The sequence below is a fragment of the Anastrepha obliqua genome, chromosome 2, assembly GCF_027943255.1.
Source record: "Anastrepha obliqua isolate idAnaObli1 chromosome 2, idAnaObli1_1.0, whole genome shotgun sequence".
Lineage (NCBI taxonomy): Eukaryota > Metazoa > Arthropoda > Insecta > Diptera > Tephritidae > Anastrepha > Anastrepha obliqua.
Window position 1 is genome coordinate 54,979,514 of NC_072893.1, and position 17,830 is coordinate 54,997,343.

Consider the following 17,830-nt stretch of genomic DNA (forward strand, 5'->3'; position numbering starts at 1 on the left):
ATAAATTAATTAAGTAGCAAAAAAAAAAATCGTGAAAATCATCATTTTTTCGGGCCTCTGACTACCCCTAACCCCTTAAAGAAAATTGAAAAGGGAATCCAAGGGCAGTACAATGGATTTAATTGTGTCTGAGTGCTGTACTTATGCTAGTCTGTCCCGACAAAAACAAAAAAAAAACTGGACCGAACAGTGTACAGACAGACTATAAACGACATTCCTCGGGAGCCACTTACCACCTTCTTAAGCTCCCAACCCCCGAATGCCGTTATCGGAGTCCAACCTCCACCCATACCAGACGAAGAGCTCCAGCTACCCCGAGAGGCCCGCGTAACCTTGGCACAATTACGTTCTGGATACTGGAACAGGTTCAACTCCTACCTGTTCAGAATTGACCCCGACATACCAAACATATGTCCAGCATGTGAAGGCACTCCGCACGACACTAACCACTTTTTCAAATGCCCCATCAAACCTACTCACCTCACACACCTCTCCCTTTTGACCCAACCTATTGAAACAGCAAGTTTCCTGGGCCTACCCCTAAATGAGACGACCGGTGATCTACATAACACTGATAAGTATACTGCTACAACAACAATATCTCTCCTTCTCAAATCTTCTACTTACTCTCTCTCTCTCTCTTTGGTCCAACATCATGTTTTCCGGTCTTGACCTCGGTAACCACGCTGGACATTTTCACCGACCTTAGTTGAGATACGATACACTAAACAGTTCAAACCCACTCATCCCAATCCCCTCTCCCCCTGGACTCAACCAATCGAAGTTTCGTGGGCCTACCGTTAGATGAGCTAGACGAAGACCACCGGTGATTTACATTGCACTGAAAGGGTTTAATATTGCTGCTACAACAACAACAACCGACCATAGCTACAACAGCTGATACGTTCCCACGACAGTCGGTTCTACGTAAACCGAACGGCCCGGATTTATATGCGGTCAAAGACTGTCACTTGCAGCCCTCCCCGTATATGTATGGGGAATGCTGCTACAACAACAACACGGTGGAGATGATGAGCCTGAGTTTAAAATCCAGCTGCTGCAACAACAATGCTAAATTAAAACTATTGCTAAAATGTATGTATGTACTTACTGATACGTTTATGGCAACAATCTCGGTAGATAATAAACCGGAACAAAAACTCTCAGAGCATTTAGTTTAGAAAATACGTTATTTTATTGGTTGTGAAAGCAAAGTGCTTAATTACTTATAAATAAGACACAAAAAATATGTTTAGAAAAAAAGTTTGTTTGCACGATTCAAACATTTAAGTTTTTCAAATATTTAACTTGTATATGTATATGTATATGTGTACGTGATTCACTTAAGTAATACTTATACGAGAACTGTCCATTTCATTATACTTAGTATTTTGAAATGGTTCATTTTTTAGTTCCTTACAATATTTCTACTCTCTAATTCCATTTGTAAATGGTGTGCGTGCCCAACAAATTGCTGAACTTTGCCTAAGCGATTAAATATTTGCTGACAGCTACGAGATTATGACATTTTATTCAAAATTTAATAGAACATTTAAGCAGCCCATAGATTTTAGTACTCAAAAATTTAACATTTACTTTTTTTAAACGAAATTTAGCCTGCTTATTCATTACTAGGGTAATTAGTAAGGATGACAGTCTAATTATTGAAACATATACTATTAAAAACATTAAACATCCTGAATGAATGCTATAAAATACACCTTTCTAAGCACAACAACAAAAGTAAAAAGTTGGTAGAAACTCCGCTTTTAAATCCATAGCAATAATACGTAATCGATGCATACGTCTCTACTTTTCCTAATTATCGCAAAATCAATCCATTTCAATTTACTAAAAACTCTTAGGCATCGTCGACGCGACCCATTGGTCGCAAAACGATACGTGGATCAGGTTCGAGCATACGATCAGACTCTTCGGCGCTACTGAGGCTACAATTTATAGAGGATTTCATTTAAATTTCGTAATACGAATTTTATGAATGAATACAAACAAAGGCTCACCAATCTTTGTTATCAGGCATCAAATTTCTACGTTCTTCTTCATCACAGCGGTGCGGCAACTCTGATACTGGTGCATATTGTGTATGCGATACCAACGGATCTGTAGAAGGATTTAACGCCATTATGCCTTCACCACAAACACCTCCATTCTGGCATTGCAATTGTCTAGCAAGTGATTTTTTCTTATCAAACAATGGACATTGACAAATACAATTACGCCGCCAATCAGCCACCGTTATGTACACGCCTGAAAGTATGCCCGAAATGAGATTTGTTAGCATGTAAATCCAAAAAAAAAAAAAATATCTTCGCTTACCAAGGCAAAACAATCCGGTTGCCGAAAAAAAGGCACCCGAGATGATCATGCCAATTGGCATTTGTGAACAAGTCATAACAGCATCGTCATCGGCTAGATCCTTGGAGTTTCTATTAATGAAAATGTGACCTGCGATGGAGCTAGCTACTACCGCAATGCCAGTCGCTAAAGTTATAAGCCCAAAAAGCAGCAGCATAATCTATAAAATTATACATATGAACGTTATTTTAGTTTTAAAAAGATATACTCGTACATAACCAAAAATTGTTTATTAATTACAAGAAAATTTAGTTTTGAATTACGTGCATGCATATGTACATACATCCCCTATAAATATAAAATGATGGTGTATACGTACATATCGCACATATTTTTAGAGTCACAACTCAAATTTCTAAAAATCGCTATTACGGGCTTTTGATAATAAAATAATAATAATAAATAAAACATTTACATTACTCCTCATGCTATATAAATAGAAATGGTGAAGACGAGGTTTTCACTTAGACCCTACCGGGCGTGACAGTGTCTTATGATTGCCTTTTAAGTTTTCTGGCAAACTAAACATTTTTTGTTCAATTTCCATAATTATAATACCAAACGTACGTACGTGCATACATAGACGATAAAGGAGAATATTAATATTCTCTGCTTATTCTATTCGTGCTCGTTGGATAAATTTTGTTACATAGAGCATAAATTTAGGAGACGAAAAAGTGATTCGCAAGCAAAATATTTACTTGCATGCAAGCAAACTAAAACCTCTTTGTTATTGATGCCAGATATGCACGTTAATGCAGATTAAAAAAATAATTGCATTCAGTTTTAATAAATAATTGCGGAAATTATTGAGAACAATGACTATTACCTGAAATCGAGGATTGCTCAGTAATTTGCATGCTATTGAACGACTGCTATTGTTCCTGCCTGGCCGAGGCTCATAAGAGACCGATACGGTTGTTGGTTGATAAACTGGATCTGCTCCCATTGGCATTCTACGCAAAAAATGTATTATTGTTTTTATAAAAGCATTCCACATTATTGCTTCTTATATCATTGACCAATATAAAGCGTTTGTTATTCTTATTAGCTAAATAGTTTGAAGGTCAAAATGAATCCTGAGTTCATACCTTAATTTTTGTATTTAACTCAAATTTCTTTGCTTCAGCGCCTGATTTTTGTCGTTTCAAATATTAATTTAAAGAATTGCTAAGTTTTCTCGATACTCAAAATTCAATATTGAATTCTTTACAAAATATATACTTGGCCGTCAACTACTGTTTTTTTTTTTTAACAATGCAAATGCATCCTTTTGTGTCCAGTAGGAGAATCGGTGCTGCCAAACAGTATACGAAAAAATTAAAATAAAAAAAACTGTTTGTCAACCCTCAGGATTGCTAAGAAATGTAGAGTAGCGATTGTTTTTCTACCTTTTAGAGAAGCTACTATCACAACACTGATAAATTTATTTGTACTCGACTTGCTTGGTACGGAAAGGCTTACCTTGGGTTTACACAGAACAATGCTCTAAAGAAAATTGAAAATACGTATTAGCTGTCGATAAAAAGAAAAATTGTTGTGTAATGTCCAGGTAGTTATAAAGACAATCCACTTTTATGCAAACCGCCGTTAGTGCCGTGCTGTACAAATTACTTCCTTTCTCCGGATTGTCCGCTCTTTGCAAGGCGAATTTATTACAGGTGACAGCAAACACATACATATAAGTAAAACCCTACATGTATTTGTTGTTGCGTTTGGTCCAACCAACACGTCAGAATCAGCAAGCAAATGTAAACATACCAATACATACAAACAAAGCATATCATTTTGACGTAAGCCATACCTACGGCGAAAAATTCAGCTGGGTGAATGCTGTCACCTTAATAAATCCACCTTGGCTCTTTGCGATTAGCTTTTGCTTTCTTCTGCGAATTGCAAAGAAACGCCACCGAATCGATTATTTACTTGCTTGTGGTTTTTAAATTGAATAAACTAATGTAAATGAAGTTCCTCGTCTTCAATTGTGAAAGCACGAATTATAACAATATTTTCAAACGCAGTTTTTTTTTTTGCCGATAAAAGTACGTTCACATACGCATTAATTACGAATAAACCCACAAAATTAATATACCCGTTCACATATGGAAGATTACCTGCAAAATTGACAATCAGCTGTCAATATTGTTGTGAAAGGTTTTTCTTAATAGAAATTATTTTCGTAGAATATTTCGGTGTTTGTGCTATGTTTAATTATTACTCTCGATATGAAGAAAATACAATGAGAACGAATAGCTAATTAAATTGAGCAATTGGCTGCTAATAATAAACAGTTGGAGGAAATCCGTAAACGAGGTTTCAAAAAATTATGGCAGCATTCAAAATTCGATATTTAATTTTATAATAAGTAATAAGAGGACATACCTTTATGGAAACACGATTTTTTTCTGTTATATGAATGCATAATCCTTCTAAATTAGCTATAGTGTTTATGTCGACGACGGTAGATAAAAAAATGAGAAAATCCACAAACTAGCAACAAATGAAAATTTTCAATTACATGGGATTTGTGTCCGCACTTCGCCGTTCACAATTTGCTTCCAACTACAACAAATGTCTGGGAATTTTACCCTGTTTGTGGCCAGCTTAAATGAATGCTTCTTGCAACCAACCAAATGGCCTCTGGCGACGGTCCAGCATTGCTTGACAAGCACTTTATATGTGTGCGTGTCGAGTGCTTGTCGTTTGCCCGGTAACGTTCAAAACAAAAAGCGATCAATCCACAGTTGTATTTAGAAGTAAATATGTCTTCATCGGATGATGAATTTTTATTACTTGCAACTATTGCAGTTTTGTTAAAAAAAAGAAGAAAAGAGATAAAAAAAAAGTGTGGATGAATTTTTTTTTTAAGTGAATTAAAATTATCATGTAAAGACGAATATAAAAATTTTATGCGAATGGACTCGGAAACATTTGAAGAGCTTTTGAGCATAGTGGCGCCATTAATAGCAAAACAAAATACGTGTATGCGAGATGCAATAACACCCAACATGCGCTTATCATCAACATTAAGGTATTTGGCGACTGGAGAAAAGTTTGAAGATCTGAAGTTTTTAACTGCAATTTCTCCACGATCCCTGGGAGTGATTGTTATAGAAACTTGTGAGGCTATTATTTCTTGTCTTTCAAATGCTATTAAGGTAAGTACATTTAAGCAAGTAAAAAAATTAGTTTTGAAAAAAGCAAAGAGGAATGTAAAAATTGATTAACTACTTTTTTTCTTTCTTAAAAAATCCGTTTTTACCAAATTATACATATTTAACTGAAAATAATTCAAAAATATTACTGTTTTTATGACTATTGGCCGGCTTAACATTAAAATGAGGATATGACTACTATAATATTTACGATTCACTGTCATTGTTTGAACTATTGCTGCTATGGCTGTGGAATTCCAGTGGTGTGGAAGTATTGCTTCTGGATGTTGGTGTTGGTGCGCCCGTGTGGCTGATTGCTGAGGGTATTGGATGGTATCCTGCATTTATTTGTAGGGAATTCCTGTGTAATGTTCCCATCTGGCTCTCAAACAGTATGTCCTCTACGAATTTTTCACAGAGAATTCTTTGATTAGGAGCCATCCGCTCTAATTTAACTGCCCATGAATCCGTAATAACTGTTGTTTTATTTCTATCTTTTGATGAAAACCGCTTTATGGCGATTTGCACCAATCCTTCAGCAGCATCTGGTTTCCTCTTTGCTTCTTTTCTTATCGTGGCCGTTAACAGATTCTGAAATAAAAATAAAACATATACTTTGAATGAAAAGTACAATAATATTTTTTTTATTGATTTTGAAATATTTTCAGGTGCCGCAGTCTGAAATTGCATGGAAAGCTATAGCCGATGGATTTGGAGAAATTTGGAACTTCCCAAATTGCCTTGGAGCGATCGATGGCAAACATATTGCCATCAAAAGACCACCCAACTTTGGCGCACTATACTACAATTATAAAAAAATTTATAGCATTGTTCTCATGGCTACTGTGAATGTAAACTATGAGTTCATAGTAGCGGATGTTGGCACAAATGGTCGTGTATCAGATGGTGGTGTCATAAAAAATACGGAATTTGGGAAAGCTATCTACAACAAAACTTTACCACTACCTGGTCCATCGCAGTTGCCGAAAAGCGATAAAGTACTGCCGTACGTTTTTGTTGCTGACAATGCTTTCCAAATGCAGGAACATTTAATTAAACAATATCCTGGGACAAACCTAACAAACACACAAAGAATTTTCAACTATAGATTAAGTAGAGCACGCAGAATTGTTGAGAATGTTTTTGGAATTTTAGTGTCACGATTCGGAGTTCTACAAACGACTATTCAGTTGGCCCCAAAAAATGCTCAAATAATAGTACTGGCTTGCTGCTATTTGCACAATTTTTTAAGTAAGAAAAAGTCGTATTCATTCAGCCACTTAATTAACCAAGAAGATGTAAACTCTGGAAGTATAGCTCAAGGAGCATGGCGAAGGGAATCACATCTTAATGTATTGGAAAGTACACATTTAAGAAACTCTTCGAACAAAGCGAAAGAAATTCGGAACAATTTTGCAGAGTACTTTATAAATGAAGGAGCTGTTTCGTGGCAACAAAAGTACTTACGTTAATATGAATAATATTGCTGTACATAATTAAATAACAAACACTTTTAAATCGTAAAAATAAGCTTATGTTTCATTTGGGGAGTGTAAAGTATGAGGGAATGGGCGATAATGTTCAATTTTGTAAAAAAAAATTGTTTTCATTTTTACACAACAACAAAAACTGGCCAACTATTTCACACATGCACTAGGATTTTTTTGCAAGCATTTATAAATACAAAAGGGAAATACAAAAAATTGTCGCATCCCCTTTATTAATTTTTGTATCATATATTTATGTGTATATACATACATACATATATGTATGTGCATTGTGCATGCAACACAATTGCAAATGTCCACTCACTTGAAAAGAAAATTGGGACATACAAACGTATATATATACATATATGTACCTATATATATATATATATATATATATATATATATATATATATATATATATATATATATATATATATATATATATACATATATATATATATATATATATACATATATATATATATACATACGTATACATTTAAAAAGGCTGTTTACTGTACTTACCTTACTACCAGTGCTACTCTTTGATGAGCATGGGGTTTCCATGTCGCTTAAGAACTCCATTTCATTATAGTAAAAAAGATTTGTCTCCAGTGATTCCTCAGAACCTGCGCCACTTCTGCTTATTTCAGCAAGACGTTGTTTTTCACGCCGAAAATTTGTCCGCAAAAACATAAATTTTTTTTTTTACATCTTCTACTGTTGCACTCGGGTACCGCTCTTTGTATATTTCCAATAAAATTTCATACTGTTTCGCCTTTTCTTCCCGATTGCAATATGCTTCTACTTTTACATTCCATAATGCTGGTAAACATTGATAATTTTCAATGAATTTCAATATGAATTGCTTATCTTCGGTGCACTTGTCCATTTGGAATATCAACACAAACTAAATACCATAAATAATAAGATGTGAAACTTAAGTGAAGCGCGCCCATGAGGACGTTTCAAAACTTGGCAGCACTCACACATTATGGGATTTTGAACAGCTGACAGGCGAAATGGCAGGCTGCCAGAAGAAACGCGCCAAAAATAACTGACGAAAACAGTTCATTTTTCCTTAATGGAGAAATGACGTGTTGAAATGTTTATAATTACATATTTATCGTAAAATTAATTCAATTGAAATGTAATGATTTGAATTCAAGTGAGTTTATAAACTTCAAAGCTCGTTATATCCTTTTCGACTTCTACTTTTAATTAGTCTTGTGTACATAATGTAATTTTATTGAAAACTGTGTGTTGGTTTATGCAAATTTATATATACGTAATTATTCTATGGCTGAAAAGCGTAGGTAAGGGAATTAAATTTGAGTTTGGGATATTTTACAAAAATTAAAGGTAATCTGCTTTAACTTATTCTGTTCGTTGTTTGAGAATTTTTTTGTTACCCATTTTCTGTGTTATATTAAAAAATCGCAATAAGTCATGTTTTTAATTATAACTTACGTTTTTCGGGTTCATAACTTTATTATTATTAAATTACTCATGTATATCAGTTTTAAATAATTTCATTTACATATAAATTTTTAAATTTTTTCCTTATTTATGTACATATTTCATACGGATTGTGCTTATTTTTAGTATATGTAGGTATTTACGAGTAACATACTATTGGGCAACCGCACACTAAATACTAACCTCAATGATAAAAACAACCCTGCTGTTTTGTCCATCAGACTCCGACACGATCAAAAAAGTAAGCATCAAACGAAAATATCAAAAATTTTTGATTTTCATCATGCATCGTACGTGTAGCCGACAACAAATACGTGTGTCACGACGACACCCGACTGCACTAACACACACAAAGCGCAGTCAAGCATGCTGGACCAGAGGCCAAAAGATTCGTTTACTCGACTTTACTGCTGGTAGATAAACAGTCATGGCTAATTAAATTTATGAGAATATTGATCCGTTCTTTGCGCTATTAGGCAGCACTGTCATTGTAATTGGTAACACTGACAAGTGAAGGCAGAAATAAACATTAAGTAAATTAGTAAATTTAAAGCTTTAATTTCAGGGACAAATTTTATGTTGAAAATTTTAATGCTAATCCAATAGACATAAACTATCACCGCCGTCGGTTTCACGCTACTGGAACGACCAGGATTTATATCCGGCCGATGAGTATTACTTCAGTAGCATTCCCCAAACACTTATAGGGTAATATTATACGGTAAATATTACACCTATAATTATTTTAGCGATTGAGTCCAAGTCTGTTTATATTATTATTATTATTACAAACTGTAGCTTACAATTGAAATTATAAGTATTATTGGAAATTGGTTTTAAATATGTCGAATGCATTTTCAACAACAATTCTTGTGGAAGGATGTTAGGAACTACTAAGTTTCTTCTTCTTCTTAATACTACCAAAACAGATGATTTATATCAGTGCTGCCAATATGCATAAGAATGATCTGGATCGTTCCAGTGTGCATTGATCGTGATACTTAAATACCCAGGGAAACACGCTACATGTCTTCATATATCTTATGGTGCTCACACTCACCAACGTAAACGTCCGCCCGTACCCTCGTATAATAAGAAAGATTGTTGATTCTTACGATACTACGGAACGGAACGGTGGTGAAAATTCTTTCACATGGGGCTCTTATTAGTTTAATCGTGTCAGCTGCTACGGGCGTACGTTTACGTTGGTGAGTGTGAGCACCATTACTTCAACAAGGCTGGGCACGCACGACGTGGCAAGAAGTTTTTCTCGTTCCCACGACAGTCGGTTCTTCGTTACCGGAACGACTGGGATTTTTATCAGGCCAAAGACTATCATATCAGCAGCATTCCCCATATATGCAAATAACTGAAAATCCCGAAAAACGTTTCGTTGTAAAATTCCGCATACTAAGTTTTTATTATACTCAAAATAAATGTTTTTAAGTACATTGCAGTTGCGATAACTCGTAATCCAAGAGACTCCCTAAATATTACACATTATTTCGTTTTATCAGCTACAAGACACTGTCATCAACCGAGATTACCAGTTATAAAGCAAAACGAAAAGCAAAAGTAACGATGAAAAGCAAATGCGCTTTTTTACTATTTTGTCAATTACGAGGTACAGAGCAATTTGAATCATGAATACGAGTGTAGAACACTTTCACCAACGACCAACTGGAAAACAATTGATGAAGTTGTGCAGCTGAAAAAAATACGGACCAAATTACATATATTTTGTAAAAGTTGTCGAGGTTTTCAACTTATCGAGATTACGAGTTATCGCAATTCCTTAATTTTAGATATATTTAAATTAATTAGAATTTGTAGTTCGGTAGTTTAAAATAAATACCTGCGGGCATTTGACAAAACAACATGAGTCTCCTTAGCAGTTTGTTGTTGTTGTTGCTGTTCTAGCAGCATAAATATTCCCCATACATATACGGGGAATGCTGCTGAAGTGACAGTCCTTGGCCGGATATAAAATCGGGTCGTTCCAGTTACGTAGAACCGACTGTCGTGGGAACGCTTCGTAGCACTTTCTTTCTGTGTGGTTCTAATCCAATATTTAAACTATTAGCCATTGATAGCCTTGGCTCAAAAAATCATCTAATTGAAACTCGAATAAGAACAATATTAAAGATTAGGATTTATTTACTAGGAAAAAAGGGTTAAAGTCAAATAAGTTGTTTTTCAAAAGTCCACGCATTTATTTCGAAATATTCCGTGATTACCTCCATTCCCCACATCTTAGTACGTTCAAAGGTCCCAAACGCAATACTAGCCTTTAAAAAAGTTCAATGATCATACAACTTTTTTCAACATTTTTTCTCTCAAATACATATTTATATTTAGTAAAAGTATTACTATAACTACTATGCAAAATATGAAAGCAAATAAAAAATTGCAAAACTTATAGATATTGATTAAAAACTTTTAGCTTGTAAATTTGATGCTTCCCTTTAAAATATACATACTCCTTCACATATGAATTCGAATATACTTAAATACTTAAGTAACTACGTATGTATATACCACTTACAAGCGTGAAGAGCACAACCAATTCAAGTTAGTGTGCAGAATAAGGGTAGATTTCAACGGTAGCTACCTGCATGCATATCTTATTTATAGCTACGTATGTAGGTATATATATTTATGTCGTATCACGTGAAGTTTCGAAGCCCTTACTTTGTTGTGATTTATTGCAATTTATTCATTGTACATTCGTTTATATTTAGGATCGTAGAATGAGCATGTGTTGGGGGTGTTTATCTGAGAAATATGCACAGCCTTCTTTACAAAAATATTTAGCTAAACAAACTGTCTGAGCTATTTTCTGCTTCACTATTCAAATAATCCATTGTTGGTAGTGAGCCCCCGCGGCGTTGTCTGCATTGCTCTTGATTCAAACGTTCGCTGAACCATTCATCATTAGACTCTTGCCCAAACTCAAGTGGAGTATGATGTGTTTGATGATGTTGAAGATCACTGTAACAGGTACTTATGGTTCGACTATGACTAATTTGACTACCTCTACGTCGATACTGAGGTATAGCAGCTATAGCACCGTTATTGCCATGCACTATGGAGGATGTTGTAGTAGCGTTGCTTTGTGCGCTTGTGCTGGTCGTGTTGCTATTTGAGTTAGAGCGTATATTCCGAGTGTTGTTTAGTGTTGGGAAACATTTATATAAATCTAATAATTGCTTAAGAGTAAAATCCGGTTTATGTGGAATATCGTTCAAGTCTATCTCGCCCGGATTCAGAGGTATCCAAAATGTGGCGCCCAATCCAGCCAGACAGCCTCCCTAGAAACGAATGGAATACAAATTAACATCTTGGTCTGTGAAATAGTCTCGCATTTTCTACACACCTTAATGTCCGATTCTAGTTTATCACCAAACATAACACATTGCGATGGAGGGACTCCCAGAAAGTTGCAGGCGGCGTAGAATATTTGTGGATTCGGTTTTTCCCATGGCAAATCTGATGAAACAAGGATGCAATCGAAATATTGACTTACGTGCAACTTGTTTATTTTTTCCCACTGTGCATTGGATGGTCCGTTAGTAATGAGCGCCAGTAAGAAATTAGCTTCACGAGCACGAATTAACATCTGTACGTAATCGGCCGATAGAGCTAGATAACGATAACGAAGTTGTAACCATTTTGGGTAGATCTGCTCAGCTAAATGTTTGTAGCGAGGTGGAAGAGCTTCACGCCATAAGTAAGTGCGCCAGGAGTCTAGAGATGTCTGCGAGTTATCTGGGCAACGACGAAATGCTTTTAGAAATGATTGAGTTGCAAGGCTAGATTCTTCTTTCGACAAACCAAACTGATTTTCGAGCACTTCACTTAGCTAAAATGGATTTAGGAAAAAATTAACAATAATGTAGAATAATTTTTTTAAATAAATAATATATTTTAAAAATTGCATGCATTCATTTTCGAATGAGTTTTAGTAAAATATAATTTGAGTTGGCTGTTAACTGTAGGAATATAAAAAACTATTAGACAATGAGAGTTATAGCTGGTAACATTAAAGGGACGGACGAAAATTTGGTCTTGACATATAAAAATGGACATAAGCCTTTTCCCGATCTCAATACTAAGCCGGATCTAAATTAGTTAGAGAGCAATTTGTGTACAAGTTTAAGCGACTTTTATTAAGTCCTTATCGAGATATACATACACATTTATCCAAAGGAGACATGACCTCCCACTTTTCAAAATTTGTCTTGCGTCGCATTTCGTTTTTTTTTTTTTTTTTTTTTGGGTTTATAATTTGTATCAAATCTGAGTAATTTGGAATCTTTATCACGTTTTTTGCTTTTTTTTAATTATCGTTACCTTGGATTAAGATTGAAAAATATACATTTTTGCTCTAGTTAACGTGCGCACGAGCGAAAGGACAGACATGGCTCATCATTCTGAATAGTTTGCTATATATTTATATATGTCCACATCTATCTCGATTGCTTTATGTTGTTATTGTATAGTATGTATATATGATACACTCATGCTGCTTGTTGTTGTAACACTTTACAAAGCACTGTCATGCACAGTGTAGTCATCGACTGTCGTCGTCTATCTTATCTAAAGATAGACGCAAAAAACATGCTGTTTTGACGCTATTGGCCTAGAGGCAAAGTGGTGTTAGGTGAGCGGTTAGACACGCCCGGCGAATGTCGCAATTGCTGGTCTGCATACCAGGAGGCGCAGTGGTAGTTGTGTACAATCCTGCATTTCTACGGTAGCACCCTACCAGGAACTACTTGCTGAGCTTAATATTATGCTCTTTCGCAGGAAGCGTGCGTGACTTACTGTGTATTCGGAAACATCAGGAAACATCCCGTCACCGTCCTGCATGTTCTACTCTGTCAGGTCGTAAGTTCCGTTCATTGCGTATCACTAGTTTCAAACCTCCGCATAATTTAGAACTGAAAGGTTGATTGCCTTATACATATGTTCGCCAGCAAAGTTTCTTTTTTGTTGTTTCCATTGTAGGAGTTTATCAAGCCCTGTCAGTGTACTGTGGTCACCAATATATATCTCATGTTATGGTAGGTCCAGGAAACATGCCGTCCGTACGGGTTGAGTTCAGAGAGAGAGAGAGAGAGAGGGGGGTGTCAGAAGAGTGGGCTTAAGAGGGCATGTGAATAGATAGTTAGTATCGTGCGCGGTACATTCATATGACGGACATACATATATTGAGTACATCAGGGCCGATTCTGGACTTTACCTGCTGCAATATCCAGAACGTAATGGGGCTAAAGGCCATAGCCGCAGTAAACTAGCCCTAGACAGGTGCTGAACCTCACCCGAAAGTTTATTTGTTGTTGTTGTTGGAGCAATATAAACATTTCCTAGTCATGTACGGGAAATGCTGCTGGAGTGACAGTCCTTGGGCGGATATAAATCTAGGTCCTTCCGGTAATATAGAACCGACTGTCGTAGGAACTAAATTTGAAGAGCCAACTATAGAAAGTGACCTCAGTCGGTTTTACGTACCCGTAACATCACGGACTTATATCCGATTACGACCTGTCAATCACTACAGTAGCATTGCCCAAAACATTTATGGGAAATATTTATATTACAACAAAAACAACAACCACAATAATATAGGGGTTGTTTATCGGCGAAATTGATGTACCATTGACTTCCAGTGATAGTTTGACGTTTTTCGTACATGTTGTGAATAGAGTCGCCGTGAGGAAAATTTGAGATTTCTTGCAATGAAGACGCGTTGAAGCCTGGAGTTTGACTTTACTTTTGATCCATCGACTTCATTGCCGGACCAATATGGAATAACCGTTAGCGTATGAGATCAAAAAACTCGCTCTGGTGGCTGAAAAAGTTTCGAAATACAGACGTTTAAAGAGGAAGAGACATCACCCTGCGGCTACCCTTGTTTCATCCTTGTATATTTGGAGATATTTCGAAATGTCACTGACGAGTTTCAATTACAAAGGTACATTGCGGACCACCCCTTCAGTCTCTGTGGGATAGCAGATTCTTCAATATTAACTAGTATCATGGCTTGAGTAACTGTGCTAGTGGTTTATAAACCCTGTTACATGTTGATTAATTATGACTGCGGTTATCCAAAAGGAATAGAGCGCTAATCGTGATCGCTATTTAGCTTACGGATTTTTGGATAATTGTTTACAATTCGTACTGAAGTTTACCCAACTTATCGTAATCCAAGACAAAAAAGGTACTGCTGGAAAGGAGTCTTCAAGATCATCTAGTAAGTTTTGTGGCCAAGGGTTTTAAACTTTCTGTGTATTTAGTCGTGGAATGCAACGGGTTTTACAATTTTTAATGAGTTTGACAGATAAATATTGGCGGTACACGAATAGATTCCCCACTATACTTTGAACCTTTTGCAACAGTAAAGTTCTTCCATACCGTGTAAAAATATCTAAAGATAATATGTCATTGAAATTCCCGGACACGGAAATTTAAGTCCGCAAAAAACAATATGTCCAGTCCTTTTTCCGTTTGTTTTCCCCGATTTTACATACGCTTCTACACAGCACAAACCATTTTGCAATTAATCAGCACTGCGAATACGGGATTTCCGCAAACACTTCTCTCTTTCCCTGAACATATGTACGTGCATGTACATATATGTATGTATGTATATATACAAATTTAATGCAAACGGCGAAGCAAAAGCGACGCGTGTGCTAGTCACCCTTACTTCACCTCTTTTTATCAATAAGTCAATGGAAAATTTTCACTGATTCCTCGTGCTTCCCCAACCCATCCTTTTCAATCAACTAACCTTTTTGACAGCTTTCAAATCACCCGAGCGGGTAGGAATCAATGTGTTGTCCAAATCGAAGAAAAGTGCAGTAATCTTTCTTAGCTTTTCACCCAATATAGCGTTATTTATATTGGCGCTATTGGACGTAGTTATACATAAATTAGCAGCATTTTTTGTGCTTTTGTCGTTTACAATTTCACCTTCGGCCATCAGAGTAAAAACTTAGTGGATAAGCGAATTTTTTCGCTGATGCAATAAAAAATATTATTTTACACGTTGTATTAGTATTAATACAAATAGCAGGAACACAATTGCTTATTGTGATAAGAATTTGAAGACGTTTTAGCACCAATTTAGCTTAACTATAATTTATCAAATAATTAAAACTATGAGACCGATCAACTGCACACAAATTGCAGCTGAGTAGGTTAAATGGAACTGACAGCAAAAGTGAATGGATAATGGTTAATAAGCAAAGAGAATAATTTTATAAAGAGAATTTTCGTTTTGTATCAAAAACATTGGCAAGTAGCAGTGTTGCCAGATAATTTTTAAATTAAAAATTCCAAATGGTTGTTCAAAACGTAATAATTGCTGTCTGTTTTAATTTAAAATATTTTTTTATTTGAACAGTGTTTTAAACATTAAAAATTAAAATTATGTAATAGTACAACGCAAACTTTAAAGAACAAAAACTGGAATTTCATTAAAGACTATAAGTGCTTGTATTTACTTTATTTTGCTTTATAAGGATGGTGTATTTTGCACCACCTGCAATCTAGTTAAGAGTATTTTATCAGATTTCACCAATTTGCTCGTAACTTTTACTTTAAACATTTTGGATATGGTGAAAAAAAAAAACTAAATAACGAAGTGAGTCTATTTGTATTGCTGTGCATAAATTGAAACTTGTTAGATCACTCATCAATAATTCCAAGTATAAATTGAAAATCGCTTTAAATAGCGCAGCGCATTTCGCGTTTCAGAATAGAGAATAGGATCATATACATACATCATTATTAAAAATAGGTTCTTGGTCATGTTTTGAGCTCGTATTTCAAAATACGTGTTCTTATATTCTTGCATAAATTGATATACACACACACACATAAAAATATTTGCCGTTCGGAGTCGGCTTGATACTGTAGGTCCCTCCATTTGTGGAACAACATCAAGCCGCACACCACAAATAGGAGGAGGAGCTCGGCCAAACACCCAAAAAGGATGTACGCGCCAATTATACTCGTATATATATAATTAGCTCTCAAAATTATAACGTAATTCGCAGGGCAATTGGAAAATTAATGGATATGATAAACGGGTACCCGCGCGAGGGGCCCACTTAGACAAATAATCAAATTCGTCCATTGTGATGTAGGTGATGTCTCAAGAAGAAAAACAGAGGGAGAAGAAACAAACGAGGGGGGAAGAGGAAAAAGGGGCTTTGAATCATAAACGTTCTCTTTGTGGTGGATAAAGATTTTGCTTAAAGAATGTTTACCGGCAAAATCGGATAAAGTGTAGGCCAGCTAGCAGTTGTTCAGTGCTGTCAAATCAAATAAGTTTGATAAAAAAACAAAAAATGAATTGCAATTGAATTTTCATATTAAAAAAATACATAATTATTGAAACATAATTGGATTACAACTCAGAAATAAATAATAAATTGTTTTATATATAGTTTTTAATGAATTGTTATGTCATAAAAACATGTACAGTGACTAATGTATATTAATCGTACATACTCACCTTAAACACTAGTAGTGGGATTACCCTAGATGTACATTTAACTTACGTTAAGAACATAACGATCCTTACTCAAGTTGTCAAATCAGGTTATGTATGCAACCTTACGCTAAGTAAATAGGAGCACGCAATTTCTAAATATGCTTTTTCCTCTCATTTTTATTAAGTTCGCTAAATACTTTTAAGTAAAAGTAATCCTCCTGTAACTCTATTATATTTACTCTATACCTGGTCTTCTGCTCTCCTCCGGCTAAATAATACTTGATAGCACTCTTTATTTTTTATACCAATTCTGTTTGTTGTTCTTCGAATTACTGGCAACAACAACGTTTTGTTCTAGGAAAGTGTAGTGTAATTTTCGAAGTAATTTTTTGCGTAGAATCCGAATCCGGGGTTTAAATTGCTCTATCACGTCAGGATTTTGAGATATCCTAGCCTAAAAGTGCAAAAAACCCTGTTTTTGCCCATTTTTGAGGTTATGTAGCTACGCAGATTTTGCTCTTCATAAAAATGTAAACATAGTATTTTAAAGTATAAGTCTTCCTCTTTTAAATGCCGTTGAGTTTGTTTAAATATCTTTATTTTTCACTGAGATATCGCATTTTGAAGTTTCCATGTTTGTGAATTTTTCGATATTCGAAAATCCATTGAGATAACATGAGACGTGATACGGTCCATTACATAGTCGCACAAACATGGAGACTTCAAAATGCGATATCTCAGTGAAAAATTAAGATATTTGAGCAAACTCAACGGCATTTAAAAGAGGATGACTTATATTATAATTTAAAATACCACATCTACTT

The 17,830-nt window shown here is 35.3% G+C and overlaps 2 protein-coding genes across 2 annotated transcripts; both read right to left on the reverse strand.

Annotated features, from left to right (window-relative positions):
- Positions 1 to 1,171: 1,171 nt before the first annotated feature.
- Positions 1,172 to 3,740, reverse strand: LOC129238572 (uncharacterized). Its single transcript, XM_054873645.1, has 5 exons — positions 3,468 to 3,740; positions 3,206 to 3,332; positions 2,338 to 2,536; positions 2,022 to 2,268; positions 1,172 to 1,949 (listed from the first exon to the last, which is right to left on the reverse strand). Exons 2-5 carry the CDS (start codon positions 3,329 to 3,331, stop codon positions 1,862 to 1,864), a joined length of 660 nt encoding a protein of 219 aa, XP_054729620.1. The 5' UTR covers position 3,332; positions 3,468 to 3,740; the 3' UTR covers positions 1,172 to 1,861.
- A 6,994-nt stretch (positions 3,741 to 10,734) lies between these two features.
- LOC129238573 (N-acylneuraminate-9-phosphatase) lies at positions 10,735 to 15,724 on the reverse strand. Its single transcript, XM_054873646.1, has 3 exons — positions 15,297 to 15,724; positions 11,877 to 12,362; positions 10,735 to 11,811 (listed from the first exon to the last, which is right to left on the reverse strand). The coding sequence occupies exons 1-3, from the start codon at positions 15,486 to 15,488 to the stop codon at positions 11,311 to 11,313; spliced, it is 1,179 nt and encodes a 392-aa protein (XP_054729621.1). The 5' UTR covers positions 15,489 to 15,724; the 3' UTR covers positions 10,735 to 11,310.
- Between the last annotated feature and the right edge of the window lie 2,106 nt (positions 15,725 to 17,830).

What these genes read in the sequence shown, in the direction of transcription:
- LOC129238572 (XM_054873645.1), bottom strand. Translation starts at nt 3,331, where the DNA reads ATGCCAATGGGAGCAGATCCAGTTTATCAACCAACAACCGTATCGGTC. An exon ending in TGAGCAATCCTCGATTTCAG is followed by an intron (nt 2,537 to 3,205) that starts GTAATAGTCATT and finishes ATAATTTTATAG; the next exon opens with ATTATGCTGCTGCTTTTTGG. An exon ending in ATGCCTGATAACAAAGATTG is followed by an intron (nt 1,950 to 2,021) that starts GTGAGCCTTTGT and finishes TATAAATTGTAG; the next exon opens with CCTCAGTAGCGCCGAAGAGT.
- LOC129238573 (XM_054873646.1), bottom strand. Translation starts at nt 15,488, where the DNA reads ATGGCCGAAGGTGAAATTGTAAACGACAAAAGCACAAAAAATGCTGCT. An exon ending in ATTTGAAAGCTGTCAAAAAG is followed by an intron (nt 12,363 to 15,296) that starts GTTAGTTGATTG and finishes AATCCATTTTAG; the next exon opens with CTAAGTGAAGTGCTCGAAAA. An exon ending in AACTAGAATCGGACATTAAG is followed by an intron (nt 11,812 to 11,876) that starts GTGTGTAGAAAA and finishes ATTCGTTTCTAG; the next exon opens with GGAGGCTGTCTGGCTGGATT.